Here is a 16,959-nt window from a genome sequence, read left to right as displayed (position 1 = left end):
AAAAATTTGATTTTTAAATCTTTGGCCTCAATTATGATAGCTGATCAGTTCCAGATCTTTGGCAGTGATTTAAATTTGATTGTTCTGGATTGGACAATTGCCGGTAACTGGTGTCCTAAAACTTCCCGCTCCTCTAGTCCCAAGGATCACACTGGTAAGTCAATTTCTGTTCCTTTCCACGGGTAAACACCAACATCGAGGTGCTCTTCAGTCTACATCATATTTTCAAATATTTTGTGGATTTCAGTGGCTACATCTGGATGTAAATGTGTCATCTGGACTCTGGCTTCTCCGTTCCTCCTCGGAAAGTCAGTGAACAGGAGGACCAATTTTGACTGGGTTCTTAGGACTCATTATCAACCTGCCAAAGTCGCTGGTAATTCTCAGAGTTTCTTTATTTATGACTCAACTCTCTAGCTTTTTTTCTGGCTTTGTCATCCCCGAAAAAGTCCAGAGTTGTCTCCAAACCGTTTGACACTTCAAGAGCAAGTGCTGATAAGAGTGGATGAGTCTTCTAGGGACCTTTTCCGGTGGAGAAGTTCGTTTTATTTAAGTACCTGAGAACATGAGACCTTTTCAGTTCTTCCTGGAACAAGTTTGTTTTCAGGAATAAATCCTAATTTAGACTTTTTCATCACAGAAGCTAAACAAGCAAGATCTTCATTGGTGGCTGTGGAGGAGAAACTCTAGAATTCAACTTAAAATTTCTCCTATCCCCACTATAAAAATTCTTCTCCCAGACCGTGAGCCCTTGCTGGAAATTCCAACTAAAACGGGACTGGTCAATCCTAGAAACCTCTTCCATCAATGGAAAGAGCTTCTGACTCTTTTTCCCAGGTCTCCTGGCTTTTTACAGAATCAAGGTGCCAGGCGGTGGCCATTCCAGACAACACCACAGCACTGGCTTACATCCCTGTTTAAAAAGCGAGGGTGTCATCCTTTACGGACTTGGTAAAAAGGGATTTGTCGGAAAGATAAGGACAGTTGGAGAAATCAGGTCTTCCTTCAGAGTGGACCAGGACCATGTTTTGTGGAAGTTATGGGGAACTCCGATGGTGATCTTTTTGCCACCTCAAGGAACCATTCCACCCCCTGTTTTGTTCCATCCAGATTGGTCGTGGATGACGATGCTGCTTTTTGGTCGGACCTAGACCTTTTAATGCCTTCCCCCTTCAGGATGATAAGGCAAGTCATCAACAAGCTGATGAACCACCAGAACGTCTCCAAAGACTCGGAAAATGCCCCGTTCTGGCCAAGGAAGGAGTGGTTTCGGACCTAGTCAGCCTTTCAGGACTGCCAAGGTCTCTTCCTTTAAAGAAGCATCTTCTCAGACAGCCCCACTTTACTTAATGAATTTCATCATAGTTGTTCACGCTGGATTTTAAGGCTTCAGACTGTGAAAACTTCGGAAGAAGGGTTTTTCAAGACGAGCTCCTCAAAGTGCATTGGAAATCTTAACAGGCTGTACCAGTCCAAGTTTACAGTCTTCAGAAGAAATAATTAAATAAGATCTTTCTTTTGAAAAACAATTGTTTTCTGAATAGCGGACTTCCTCTTTCCTCAGGGATGAACATCAAATACTGTCTACTGTTAGAAAATGGCTATTCTATCCTCTATTTAAACACTGTTCTTGATCTCACTAATAAAAATGTATTTGACCAGATCTGGTTTCTTCATTCAAACAAGACTTTCTCCTCCCCTCGCTAATCTGGGCGCTAATACTAAAAAGAATCTCCCAGCCTCTAAACTTGAAACTTTTCCTAAGAACCCAGTCTCTTCCTGGTTAGCTCTGCATCTGCAAAAAGTCAAGCTGAGTCCAATGCAGTAGAGAAGAACGTTGTATACAGATGATGCCCCTTGCCCTTTCCAGATTTTTGGCTAGTCGAGAACCTATGTCCCTGGCCTAAATTCTTCAGGCTCAAAGCCTCGCTGCCCTAGTAGGCCCAGAAGAAGACGCAGAGAGGAACTGTGTCCCGACAGAGCTCTTAGATACTACTGTCCAACGGAGAACAATCAAATCCTTCTCCCAGAATCACTCCCTTGATCCCTCTTAAACCTCTCACAAGAGGCAAAGATTTTCCAAATCATTAGGGACACACACAAAAATGAAAAGGACTCACGCCTGCTCAGAGTCCATAATGATAACAGGGCAGTGGCAACTTCCACAGATTTAAACACAATCTGTCACTTAATGCTATAATTCAAAATACTTTCTGGAGGTCCAGATCAGTATTTGCTGTACATTACTTGAAGGATTTGGAGGTTCTTCAGTGATTCCTTCTCCTTGGACCCTGTCCGTGGCTGGCATGGTAGTAGGTGAAACATTGTGTTTTGGCCTTATTTTATTCCTCTTCATATTAATTTTATTTTATCTTGTATTTTGTTTGTCGGTTTTTTGCTGGTTTTTTACTGGGGGGTATTTTGTCCCTCAGATGCCCTCAAATCATTTATTGTATTTAGGTGGAAGGGGTTTTTGGTTTATTTAGGTTTTTTGTACATTTTTCTGGTTTTTAAGGCAAGGGCAAACTTTTTATATCTCTGTATTCTCCGGATTCCATGACTTCAGGGATTCCATCCCAGTATTCTGTGGACTACCTTTTGCTTTCTACTAGTAAGAGGAGTAGTAAATCAGAGCAGTACCTTTTGCAGTAGCTCCCCTAATATGTACAAATATTTGCAAGCAGTATTTTATACTGTTATATGGACTGAATTATTTGCCTATTTGGATTGGTTCTAATCTAATCATGAAAATGCTCTGTCCTCCCTCAATAGCCGTCAGCTATCATAATTTGAGTGTGGTTATGGTAAAAATGTGATTGTATAATAAAAATGTGTGTGTGTGTTATGTGCCCCACCCTTCCTCCCTCAGGTGGATATTCTATGTATTGACAAAAGTAGTGATCCTTGGGAAATCTGTTAGTCTAGTTCAGTATATTTTATATTAAGTTTAGGAACTGAGTTCCATAATTGTACAAGTATGGTAAAACTTTATTTTATTATAAAAATTTGATTTTAATAATAATGTGCAAGCAAATCTTTACAAAAGCCGTATTTGTTTTTGTTAACAAGACTAATAGCTCAACTTAAAACAGTCGTAGGCCTATGTCTACAAAGTTCACACATATGAAGGAGATAAAACAACGATAGTGATGGCAGTTGGAGATGAAAATATTAAAATATAAGAACAGCGATGACCTCTGAAGTATAATAGTAACATCCTTTTATTAAGTAAAGTATGACAACAGTAAGTAGTATCAGAAAAAGCCCTGTTTAAGGAAAACTGCTGGTAATTTCTCGGACCCACCACTAGTGTTCAGTTGTTTCACGCGCTTACAACTGAGTTGCCAAATAGCGCCAGATGTCGCTATTATAAGCTGTTGTCCGAAAAGTTTTGAAGTATATGTTGCAAAACTTTTTTGAGTGATTGTACATGTGCATATATATGATTCAGATTACAGAACTGACTTTGTCATAGAACAACAGCTTTAGCACTACTGTGAGCACTTTAGCTCCTGTGTTTACTGAAAATACAATATGGGGTGCTGAATGACCAACTGAGGAGTCAAACTTTATCTCCCATTTCCCTCAGGATTTATTAGCTGATTCTGATCATTAAACTATAATAATCTGCTTATGACAGGGCTATAAAACAATCAATAAGTTTTCATTCATATGTAAAAACATTTACCTAATTTTCATCTTTTAACACAATTTATAAAATATCACATTTCAAACACATTTGGATACAGTGCTTCCAAACACTTATTCATCATATTTACTTACCTATGTTTACTCTATATTCTGACACATGAAAATACAGATTTCATCTCAAACTACAGGAGAGATAAATTTAAAAATTTGCTTAATTTCTTGAAATACACTCACTACTATAAAACCTCTTGCTTTACAAAAAGCTGAAAATATTAGGTAACAGTCCCATTATATATAGAAATAACCTTAGGAAGTTTAAGAGGTTTAATGAACAAAGTTAAATCACGGAAAAATCCCTAAGATCATTATCACATCAGTGATGAACAAAGAGAGAAGAGAGAGAGAGAGAGAAGAGAGAGAGAGAGAGAGAGAGAGAGAGAGAGAGAATGGCATTAAATAAGGTGTTGGTAGAAGGTTCAAACTGAGAGAATTTCTTCATCCAGTAATACAAAAACATTCTTGTAAATATTTGGTACATGTACCCATCTGGAAATGCGATATTGTATACAGCACTTAGTACAAATGCTTTTTATTTTCCAATTTTTATTTTCAACAGCTGTTGCAAAAAGTTTAAATACATGCATAGAGAATATGGATACCAACACTGTCCATGCTCAAATGACAATAAATGTTTGCTTACATATTCTGCAGACACAAAAAATAAGTGAACTTTGCCAAAAAAATTCACTAATGACAAAAATTACCTACATGAATAAGAAAGAAAAAAGAACTTGAAAAAAAAAACTATCAAAATACTGTACTTGAACAATACAATCAGTGGATCAGCATCTATACTATCTGAAGTTCTAAGGTTAAAACTATTTGGTTCAATTACAACTTGTTTCAAGTAAATATCAAGTTTTTAAATCATACCTGAGTAAATGTGTTGGCTCCAATAACGGCCGGTGGCGGAGGTGGTGGTGGCTGAAGGGTTTTAACTGAACCAACCTCTGGAGGACCAGAAATTTCTGCTTCAAATCTGTAAGTTAATGCAAGTTATTTACACTATCATAAAATCTGTCACACATAAAACATATATATCTAGTAATACATACTCATTAAACAGTACGATAGTTTTCATAGAAGAGGGAAAACAGATGAAGTACTTCTTTACAAACATCTAAAATTTTCATTTGTGAGCAAGCAACAGCACTGTACTAATAATTCTTGTAGGAATAATGTAACATCTGTAAACCAAGCAGTGAGAAATTTAATGTGGTCCAGAAATACAATTTACATTTTTATTTTTTTTTTTTTTGTAAAAACCCCTCACTTTATGACTTTCCCCAGCCTCCTTTCCTGACAGGCACAAAAAAAAGAATAAGAATCCAGTTTGCAGTCTGCATAGTACAGCTCCAGAATTCCTCTACCAGCAGAAAATGGTCATGTTAAGTGTTGTCTGACCATTTTGCACATAACTTGCAGTCACCCAGCTAAAGTCAGGGTTAATAAGAATACAGTTACCAGGATAAGGTCCCTTTGAAAAGCACCCCACTGTGGGTTTAGGTTTGTATACAGTAAACATGACATTTATAATAAAATAAGATTTTATATCATGTACTTACATATTGTTTACATATAGCTGTAATTCGATCTCGACAGAAAATTCAAAACTGGCGGTCCGCTAATATATGGTCCTTGGGTAATCGACTGCCGCCCTCTACGGGGTACCTGGATCATTTCCATCAACAACTAATCATATTTTCTATGTCCCCTTGTCCCTTGCGGGAGGCGGGTGGGAATGTTTTATATGTAAACAACAGGTAGTATGATATCAAATCTTGACCCTGTTTATAAAATATCATTACCTACATGAACTTACCTGTTGTTTACATATGGCTGATTGCCACATTGAGCGGTGGGCATGGACAGCTATGGGTGTTAAATGGAAAAAACCTGAGATCATCAGGCTAAGAAAAATGTCTTAACTTTGGATCACTTACCTGCTAAAGGAGAGCTGTTTTCCAGTTACTGCCTCTGTAACCTGCTATCCTTAACAGTGCTCTGCGGGGCTAGTAGCTCAGACGCGGAGTTGCTATGGAGAAAGGTCTGTTGGCCCAGCCGTCTTGACCCTGATCAACCAAGCATATAATGCCCCTGCTCAGGAGTGCAGTGCCTCAAGCATCCACCATCATATCACCCAACCATAAAAACTCACACCAACTTGACCATGGGCCTACCTAGGCCATCTAACCTCTTAGGCTCTGGCTGAGTGACCGAAAAACTTCTGCACCAAAGAAATAGGGAGAGGATCTAGAGCCTCTGGTTTCCTTGCCCATCCTGAATCAGGCATAAAGAGACCCAACGTGCTGCAGTCTTCCATATGCAGTTTGGATCTGTCTCAGATAATCTGAGGCAAAAGCAGGCAGAACATCTCCAATAAATTTAGACTTACGAATGTCCTTTAAAGCCATATTCTTCTTGAAGGCTAAAAGAAATTTGCAATAGCCTAATTTCATGAGCCTCAAACTTTTAGCAAGGAAATCCACATCATAATTCCTTGTGTGCCTCTGGATGAGTTCTTTCAAAGAAAGCAAAATCCCATTTTTAGATAGGGTTCTTGGGTTGTGGTTGAGCACCATAAAAATCATGAGTTCCTCTTACACTTCTGGTCCTGTCAGATGAGATTTCATCTGGCCGGACAGAAGTCTCTCCGTTCTCTTCCACTCAAGGAGGATGAGCTAGGAATAGGAAATTCCCTTGGCATGGATTACTAGGGTTTTTACGTTCTTGGCTAGGCAAGGTGAAGAAACTGCAGCCTTATCCGCACAAAAACCAACTCTTTTGTCCAGAGTGTGAATCTCACTTACTCTCTTTGCGGGGAGGCCCAGTGCCAAGAAAGAGGTTTCTTGGATAGATTCCTAGCAGAAACCAGGAACTCAAGGCTCAAAAGATTTGGAGGTAAACCACTTTAGCACCACATCAATTGTCACGGTACACGAAAGATTTGCCTTTAGTAGTAGCAAAGTTTAGGGATTCTACAATATCTTTGTCCGAGAAAGGAATCTATACCTCTATTCCTGAAAACTGCTGCCCAGCATACTCCATACCTTGTCGTGCGGCAATAAATTTCTTCTCCTTGTGCAGAAACAAAGAAAATCCATACCACCTGGCTTAGGTTGTAGAAGTGGAAGACACTCCGGGCCTGAACACCACTCCTGAGCGCTTCCGCCAGCGATGGGCCTTTGTGACGAGGCCTGGTTGATCTAGCCATTGCCTGCGCCACTCTTCTAGAGAGCCTCTCCTCCTGTGAGAGTGTTCAGTCTGAACCTGTGAATTTAGATCTGGCGAGGTTCCTGTGGAACTCTGCTGTGCAACTGGCACAGGAGTCTGGTCTGAATGGCAACCTCTTGGCCAATCCTCACTTTCTCCAGTAAGCTCTGAAACCATGATCTTCCTGGCCACCATGGAACTATAAGGATCCATTGACACACCTTTGTGTGCAAAACTCAGGACTTCTCAGCATCTGGAAGGAGGAATGCATAAAGGAAGAGGCCCGACCAGTCCAGAGCATGGCATCCCGCTAATGCTTCTGGGTCTGGGGTGCTGGGAGCAAAAGAGAGGTAGTCTCACGGTTTTCCTCGCTGCAAAACAGGTCTAGCATGGAGTTCCCCAAACCTTCCACGAGCCTTGCGAGACTTTCTGGTGGAAGGTCATTCCGTCGGAATGACCTGGGTGACCGCAGAGATATCCGGCTCTTCGTTGAGAAACCGGGATGAAGCGAGTTACCAGCTCCTATGTTCTTGGTTTGCCGCCCACCAGCCAGGTCTTTTGCGATCCTGAACAGAGAGAGGAAGAGTGAGTGCCTCCTTGTTTCTTCACGTCGTGAGCTTTGTGGAGTTGTCCCAGTGCTACTATCTTTTGTTTTCCACCAGAAGCCGCAGTCTCCAAGAAACCAGATCTGTGCCTTCAACTCTTTACGCATTTATCAATGCCAGTCCCGTTGGGATGAAGACGGTGCTGACACTTGAAGATCTAATGTTGCTCCCCAACCCTCGTCTGAAGCGTCGGAGAACAGCATGGGTCTAGGTTCATCTGTCTCAGTAATAAACCTCGATCTAGTTGCTCCTGTCGTTCCGCATGACAGGTCTTGCTTTACTTGAGTGGATAAGAGGAAAAACAAAGCGAATCATGTCTTTCTTCCTGTTCCAGATCTGCTGTAGGAAGAACTGAGAGGTCTCATGTCAGCCTCCCCAGACTGACGAACATCTCTAGCGATGAGAGGGTCTGCCACAAGGCTCATCCATTCCCTTGCAGAACAAGTCTTGGCTGCATCAGGCCATCTCACTTTCAGCAGCATTTCTTCGATCCTTTGAAACGTCGGAAAAACCTGAAAGAACTGGAGTTCATCCGAACTCCCAAATAAATCAAGTCTTAGATGGAGAAGTTATGACTTTGGAAGAATTTATGAGTCCCAATTAAGTCGGTAGAAAAGGTCTTGTGAGTCCCTTCATGCATTGCCTTTTGACGGAGACCAGTCAGCCAGTGGAAATCGGAAGTAAAGGAAATGTGAATTCCCTCAAGTAAACCATTTCGCAGGTGGAGCCATCGTCTTGTAAAACTTGTGGGAGCTGTTGATAGGCCGAAGCAAAGAGCCCTGAATTAATACCTCTGAACACAAACGTGGAATTTCCTTGATCTCGGATGGATAGGTACATGAAAGTATCGTCCTGGAGTCGAGGACACATCAATCCTCTCCTTCCACTTCAGGGAATTGATAACCACGACTGTGTGGTTTCCATCTTGAATAGTGTTTGAAGCACAAATTTGTTCAGAGGCGCTTACATCGGACTGATCTCCCATCACTCCACAAACGATTTGGAACCAGGAAACAGGCGAGTTGCCAGAACCCGGAGATGAAGGTTCGAGGACTGCTTCTATGGCTCCTTTTGGGGAGAGTAACTTCCTCCTCCAGCACCCTGAGTTTCTCTAGTCCCCACCTGGATGATCGTTTACAAGTCTGCGAAGACTTTAAAGGAGGACTCTCTGAGAAGGAATGGTGCCTTCTCTCCAGGCAGGTGATCACTTGCCCAGGTTCTGCTCTGGCCTCTAGAAGCTTGCCAGAGCGACTTTAGTCTAGCTCCGACCGTTGCATGAAAGGACCTTGAGCTCTAGGTTGTACCCCTAGCTTTCTGAGGATGAGAGAAGAGGAATTTCCTCTTCCCCTAGCGCGGAAAAGGGCCGAGAAGGAGTACCCGAGGAAGGCTAGAAGGATACAGGAAGAAAGAAGGCTTGGGTACTACTGGAGAAGTCGAAAACCTGGAGTCTTTTCAGAAAGATAGGCCAGTAAGGTCTTGAAGTATGAACTTCCGGTAGAAGAACTCGAAATTTCCCTAACTAACGTAAGCGGAAAAAGGTTCGCGTAAGCAAGGGCAAAAGAAAGAAACCAGATTTCTGGTTCCTGGAGACTCCTCTCGCGACAAGCGAAATCAATGTGCTCTCTTCTTCAAAATGCAGTGCAGTCGCAGGGCAATTTCTGGCGTTCCGTCCATTGATAGCTTGTCAGAGCCAGGCCAAATAGCATCAAGATCTGTAGCAGTCTTGGGGGAAGATCACAGACTTTCACTATCCTGCTCCAAGGCTCTATAGACCAGTCAATAGAAAGATCTCCAAGATCCTATGAACTCTTCACCAGATGGTCAATTTCCGAAGGCAGGAAACCGACTTTGGGGCAGAGAAGAAAAAGCTGAGCGACGGGCAGAATCACAAGGCTGGAGGAAATCCCCTTGAGAGAGGCAGAGTCTCCCAAGGAAAAGACTTCCCCAGTCTGCTACCACGAACAGAGACTTAAAAGACAGTTGAGAGGGGAAAACAGAGAAGATGTTTACCTGAGATCTTTTCTTGCTCCAACCATCGCTTCTTGCCTTGGAGACTCTTTTACTTGAAACAGACAGAGGACTAGCTTCAGGAAATCTAGAGGAAGGAGGTTTAAATCCTTGGCAAACTGCGTGATCCGGAGCGAAGGAAGCTGGAGCAAAGTCTTCTTGAAAATGTTCTTTAAAGTTGTAAGAGATGCTTAAGTTGGGCGTGAACGAGCGGAACATCATCTACTTCGAAACGCCGAGCTGGGGAAGAATCTCTGAAGCAGTTGAGCACCGCGGATAGAAACGTCTCGGGAGCCAAACTTGCGTTATCCTCTTTGAGTATCGCGGAAGGCGTCACCGGCGCCAGAGAGCTACGACCGGCGTCAAGCGTATCCGAAGCATGAGGCGAGAGAGTCAGAGCCTTAGAAGATCGAGAGCCAAGGCGCCATACAGTAGCGCTGAAGCAAGCATTGTCTTGCTGTAGAGCGCGTGTTTTAGGCGCCAAGCGCCAAAAATGGCGTCGTGAAGTGCTGGCCGGTGCAGGCGGAGAGTGGCGCCAGGAGCACGGTCAGGCGGGCCAGCGCGCCTTGGCGGAAGGCGGCGCCAGGTGCGTGTGAGGAGCAGGGCAGGCCTCAGTTGCAGAAGGAACCTGAAGTGCTGGGCTTAAAACCTTCGAAAAGTCTCAAATCTTGTCCAATTTGTCCTCTTGCGAAAGGGGCCGGAACCGGGCATACGCCGACTTGGGGATCAACAGGAAGGAAGCCGCTACTTGCGTACTAACGGGAGGATCCGGCTATTCTACGATCCGTAGAGCGATACATCCTGACTGCCTGAAGAGAAGAGATCTCTAGGCTATCCCAAAAGAAAGCTACAAGGCGGAAGAGGAGAGACATTGCCGAGAGTTTCTTGATAGGAACTTGGCTTGGAGAGGAAGCTCTCGTCTGTAGCGGCCTACTAGACTCTGACTGCTTCCAACTCCTCTCGGCGAAACAGAAGCACAAGAGAAGACACTTCCGCATCAGCTTTTGCACTATGCTTGAGCTGCAACAGGACTGATGGGGAGCAACTGTCGTGAGCAGACCCCCTTTCGCCTCCCAGCCATTTTGGCATATCTTCTCCCTGAGCCATTCAGGAGCCGGACAGAGAGCCTCGACCTGGGAGGCCGAGAGGGGCAGACAGTCACCTCCTCCCATAACACTATCACTGCAACACTTGATGTCTAGACATCGCACTCACATCCTAGCCAATCTTCTCTATACACTTGAAGAGAAAGAGCGAAATCTTTTACCATCAAAAAAAAAAAAAAAAAAAAATTCTGCCGAGAGGTCTCTGTACAGTGATAGGTTCAAACAACAGAGTTCGGGGCAGGAATAGGTAGGAGGGGGTAACAGGGAACAGAACAAGAGGCAATACTACTCCTACTCTGGGAGGAACTTCTGGCCGAAGCCTTACGTGCCCTATCTTTACTTAATTTTGCCTGATATTTGTAACTTTTGCCAATCAAGCACAGACAAAGGCAGACATTCATCCACATCTATCCAGATTAGGTGCACAATTTCCCTCTACAGTTAGAGCAAGAAGGTGAGGTCTATGTTAGACCGAGACATTGAATTTACAACCCCGCATATCTAATTTGAATCCTTGGATCAAGTATTCTTTCCCATCTTTTATTATGGCATGTCTAGGTGGTTTAACATGGGTATCATTTATTTTCCTGAATTTTTCCCATATTTTTTGCATGGGAGTACAGTAAAACCCTCAGACTGCTCTCATGGTTCTGCTGGACTCACACATTCGCGTTTCTGTGGAACATATCTAGCCATCATTCAAGGAAAATTTACCATTCATGTATTTTTCACTGAGAAATATTCACTAATTACTGTATTTACATAATTTTCATGAATAAATGCATTTTTGTGATAAAACTATTAAAATACTCAGGTATAAGCATTTTTACAGGGTTTTTCTGTGTTTAAGCTATCAAAATGGGCAGTTCTAAGTGTTTTTAGAGGGTTTTAAGCATTCGCGGATTTGACCTTTCTGCTGGGGGTGTGGACGATCCCCGCAATATGGGGGTTCACTGTATTATTAGAGAGATCTGATACATATTTTCTCCATAAAATGATTCTTACTTGAATTACATTAAATACTCAGGTATACGCATTTTTACAGGGTTTTTCTTGTGTTTAAACTATCAATATGGGCAGTTCTAAGTGTTTTTAAAGGGGGTTTCAAGTATTTGTGGATTTTAGCTATTCGCGTGGGGGTGTGTGATACGCATCCCCACGAATATGGGGGTTCACTGTATTAAGTTGTACAAGCGTTTTGACAGCAGTGACAAATCTCAAGATGGTGAGTGCAGAGTCTTGGGCATGAATTCCCTTTCAAAGAATTGGCATACAAGACGAACCCAAGTTTACACCCTATATCTTGAATGTACTGTAGTGCCTTGATGGCAGCCTGATATGTAAAGCCTTTCCTGATGAAGCATTGCTGGAGAGCCTCCATGCATGAAGACGGAAAAGAATGAGATTTATGTGCTTAAATATCTTTACTAATCATTCTTCCTAAAGAAATTTTCTGGCACTATCATTCTTATCAAATGATTACAGAAATTTTCTGGCACTATCATTCTTATTTACATCACAATTTGGAGAAACAAACAAGGTCTAAACCATTCGAGCTAAAAAATAATCAAGCGAAAAGCTTCAAACAAAGCCATGATGAAAGTCATCCAGAATGTCTGTAGAGCAAAGAGGATGAAGAGACAGTGACACCAGTTACTGAGTGAGTGGATGAGGCCTTCACCCCCTCACTAAACTTCCATGTTACCCAGCTTATATGATCAAACTAACTTCCACTGAAGGTATAACCACATAAAAGCCTTCAGGTTTGTATTCTAGAAAGAATAAAGAAGTTTTCCTAGCCTAAATGAACCGTGAACTGTCTCATAACTTCCAAAATTATGGAGGTGCCTCTTAATTCCCATGAAAACAGCTGGGTGCTTGTAACTTTGGAAAGGTGGTAAACCACTGAATCAAATGAGAGCCAACAGGGGACCTCCAAAAGTGAAGAAGGTCAACAAACGACTGACAACATAGTTTATCAATACAGGAGTTTGTTGCTTTTTCTCAATTTTCCTAACCAAAGGTCACAGGGTACTTACCTGGCTGAGGAGGAGGGATTCCCCCCTTGGAACCCCTTAACCTAACCTTGGGTACTTTAAACTAAATTAACTGATAGGGTTGCAACTTAACCACAACTAATCTATTCTTACCTGGCCAGGTAGCTTTACCCCACCCTGAACACCCCCACCTAACATAATCTAGATCATCTGGTTCTTGCTAACCAAGTAGATGATCTCACTTAGAAATGGTTCAGAAAACCTTACCATGGCTTAACTAGAACCAAAACTTGCAAAACTACATGCCTGTAAGCTATTTTTCTCATTTTGAGTTTTCCCACACCCCAAAAACCTGTTTCCCCCTGTGGTCCCCCATAAGTGTAAGATACTGTATAATGGTATTATTTTATTTTAAACCATTATTTGATGTTGGAGTGCTGTGATCTTAAGTCTCCATAACGTGATTAGTAAGAAACTGATGCTCAAATCTAGGCCTAGCCTATCATAAATTTACTGTTACTGACATATGTTGTACAATCACGCTCAAATCTGAGGCGACATGATTCTTTCTGTATTTTCCAAAATCTCAGACTCAACATAACGTTGCCTTGTAGTGTTAAACTATTTTTTTCATTTCAAATGTCATACGTGTCGACACGTTTGTGAATTCACAGCTAGCACTATTTTCCCTATGGTTATATAAATATGATCCCTTTTAAGCATTGGTATAATTCATAACCTGTGAGATTTTAATATATTTTTTTTTTTACATTGCTTAGTTCAAAGCACAGTGTGATAAGGTTAACGGTGCCATCAATGACAGCCTGCTTAACATCTCCTTGGGCTGGTCAATGTAACTACCTCTGCAGCATTATAACAGCAGACCTAATAAGCTCAACAGGCATAACATTTTCAAAACAGGAATATGAATTACAAGTTTTCTTTGAATGTTGAAGTTCTAGGCTGTGTTCAAGCTACCTGTATATTGCAAAATGATTTATAGGCCTACAAAAATAATCTAAGTCTTCTGAGATGTAATCTCTGTTTCTGAGGAATTTATTTGTAGAGATTACCTGTTCTTTGAAGAATAAAAGATGATGATGATTTGCATTATATGGAGAAGATGGCTACTAATTGAAATATCTATTAGTATTAATATCAAGGCCTATGGAACACTTGTTTTTTGACTGGCTTAAAATAATATTTTTTTAAAAGCCCTCCTGCTTGCTTTTGGTGTACAATTTATTCATTCATAAGGTAACTTGAAGTGCAAGAATGTGTGGATAACTTTATAAGCTTTCCGGCCAGAAATTGTTAATGCGGAGATGTGAATGCTAAGTGTAATGTATTTATAGTAAGTAAAGATATCTAACACACCTAGGCCTAGGAACACATTCTTGGCTTTGACAAAAGAATAATTGCATAGGTAGATATTTGCTAGTAAGTCATAATTTCTGAACTGGTTAAAAAATATAACTTAAATAATTTCATTTTCATGAAAACCCAAATATTCCTCTAACAAAAATAAAATTCAGTTAATGGTTTCAAGATAATTTCATTGTCGCTACTAATTGTAGAGCTAGCCTATGTTCCAAGTGGTTCATGTTGCTAATGGTTGCGTAACACACGCTCCGCCCACCTGTTGATATCAGTGGATGCGTTCTAGCTATGGTAATACTTTCGTATTTACTTTAAATTTTTCAGGGTTGAGGCGTAAAAGCAATCAAAGGACTGGCCTATTTCAAATTTTATGGTTCCACTTGAAGCAACACTGATGTTATGACAATGTTTTCATTTTTTTATTATATTATTCTAACATTTGAACTGATATTTGATGATGACTTTTTTTGTCAAACGCATTGGTGATGAGTGAATAAAAGTTTTGAAAATGTTTCATAACTGTTTACCAGAATTTTGGATATATGTGATATTTCCTTACAGTCTTGAGTTATGACAGATTTCACTCTTATGAAACATATTATGACCTTACTGTATGAAATAATCATGTTTTCGCATTGAAATCAGAGATAAATATGGGGCATGCTAGGTTGCCACTTGGTGAATTTTGAACGAAATCCTATGCAATCTTGTCGTATCACCTAAGAGCACAGCGGCACCATTCACTCAAATGGGGCTGGTACTGAACACAGAGCTCATGGAAGTGGTGCTGGTGTTAAAGCGAAAGAAACACATATCAGAGACATTCAAAGCATATGTTAAAACATAGGAAAATTAGGCTAGGCTATATTTTCAAGCCTAAAATGTGATAATGGTTTAAAGTAAAATTCTACCAATGGGCCTATAAAAATTTATCCTAAACTAATGCATGAGCCAAGAATTTACTGGAGGTTCGCTACAACTACGACACTCTATCTAGGCTAGGCCTACTCTACTGCACTAGGCTAAATTGGCACTAGCCTAGTTGGTAATTCTAAGTATTAGCTCTGCGCCTGTTTTTACCTTGGAAACTGGTTTTTTCTATACTTTTAGGGCTTCTGATACTGGCAGCATTTGTTTGTTGTTGGCCAAATGGGCTGTCCCTTCGCTGTGTTTAGTACTGGCCCGGGGGGGTGGTACCCATACATTAACAAGTTATTGCACTTGCTGGACGGGATATGAACCGTTCCAAACAGACGTACCCGTGCTCTTTCTTGTGAAGATCGCGTATGGAAACCCATTGTTGGATGGACTTCAGGGGTTAATTACAGGACAATTACATTCGTGCGACAAAAACTGAATGTAAATCCCTAATTAGCAACCAAAAAACTGTGGGAAAAAGTCAAGTTAGAAGGAAATCGCCGCCGCGGAGCTACTACTTAGATCTACCGCCTAGTTTAATATTGTGATGAAATAGCCTCATAGCGTTTTACGTTGGGCTATTGGCCTATTGACTTCTACGAACGTCTACAAGGCTAAAGCAGGCTTAAACCAAATTGCGGTTTTATCCTAAACAAGGTTAGGCTGCCTGGCCCAGCCTATTTGGCTACGACTGCCGGTAACAAAGCCAAAGAACTACATTATGTTACAGTGCTCTCACTCACCTGCTCATCTCATCATCCAACTGGCGCTTTTTATCGTGCCTGTTCGCCATGACTGATGATTTACGAAGAATGAACTAATTAGTCTTATACTTAGGTCCACACAAACGTTTAGTAGCAGCACTTCAACAAACATTCGAGTCCGATTGAAAAATACTGTTAGTCGTATGTTCAGGAATCAAATTAGTACTTGGACGAAAGATTATTAATTTTCTGAAATATTTATTTAGGAGAATAAGTTTATATCGAAGTGTTTTATTCAAAAACAGATTATACTGCAAAGTCGTATATGTACGGTGAAAAATCGTGGGTTGTTGAACGCACACATTGTAAACAAACTACAACTTGTCATCGACGATGGTCATAATTCTTGTTTATTTTTGGAAGTCCTCCTATTTGCCCTAAGTGGGAGATTCTTAATACTTCAAAGTAAATGAAAAGTGAATAAAATTCTGTCAAGAAGAAAGTAAGAGCAAGTAAAGATTTACCCAAAAAAGATAAGGGAAGGAAAGGGGAAACTTCGAAGATAAAGGGTAAGGAGTTTCGGAGGTCAGGGGAGGAAGAATGAAGCAATGCAGGATGAAAATATTTGGAGGGAGACGGAGAGGAAGAGGACATGTAATAACATCAGTGGTAACTGGAATAGTGTTAGCGAGACGGAAAATGTAAGCACAAGTGAACCAAACGGTTGCGATGGCAAAGAAACAAATGACACATAATACGCAAAGCAAGAGAAGGACAATAAGGTATGTGCCATAAAGTGTTAGTCATTATTCAAGGACCGACAGAGAAAAAAATATGTAGAAATGATTATTATGCTATGAATATTATGCTAGAGAACAAAAAAATTAAATGGGACTTGTTTAACAGAGTTACAGCTTGAAATTTGTAAAGTTATGTAAATGAGTACACACGCTAGAAACAACGAGTTGAAAAGGAACAAGAAAAACTGCTGATCTTATTTAAGGAAAACAGCCTCAGACTTGGAAAACCAATTATGAATAGCATCGATATGTTTGATATAAAAGGAGAAATTAAAAAAAAAGAAGAATGGGCAACGACAACGGGGTACATGGGGAAACAAAGGAAAGAAATGGGAAGAAACTGGAGGAAGAAAAGTGAGAAAGAAGCGATAATAATCCTGGGAGAATTTTAGGGGAATTTAAAGGTTCGAAGGATATCAGGAGGAAAACGAAAATAGATGAGGATATTAGGGTTCATTAACGGGCATGGATTAAATTTACTAAATGGTGATAAGAAGTAAGACGAAGTATAATACATG

General features: G+C 40.9%; 1 protein-coding gene across 1 annotated transcript in view; it reads right to left on the bottom strand.

Moving 5' to 3' along the window:
- The window catches only part of LOC136845723 (RNA-binding protein 42-like), a 92,831-nt gene extending 76,983 nt beyond the window's left edge, over positions 1-15,848 (bottom strand). Inside the window, exons 1-2 of the mRNA XM_067115924.1 lie at positions 15,681-15,848; positions 4,585-4,690 (exon numbers count right to left, since the gene is read on the bottom strand). Coding sequence (XP_066972025.1) covers positions 4,585-4,690; positions 15,681-15,730 — 156 coding nt within the window. The 5' untranslated portion in view covers positions 15,731-15,848. The remainder of the gene's footprint in view (positions 1-4,584; positions 4,691-15,680) is intronic.
- Positions 15,849-16,959: the final 1,111 nt, after the last annotated feature.

Source organism: Macrobrachium rosenbergii, chromosome 14 (assembly GCF_040412425.1).
Source record: "Macrobrachium rosenbergii isolate ZJJX-2024 chromosome 14, ASM4041242v1, whole genome shotgun sequence".
NCBI lineage: Eukaryota > Metazoa > Arthropoda > Malacostraca > Decapoda > Palaemonidae > Macrobrachium > Macrobrachium rosenbergii.
Note: the sequence above shows the minus strand (reverse complement) of the source record. Positions and strands in the feature narration are given on the sequence as shown.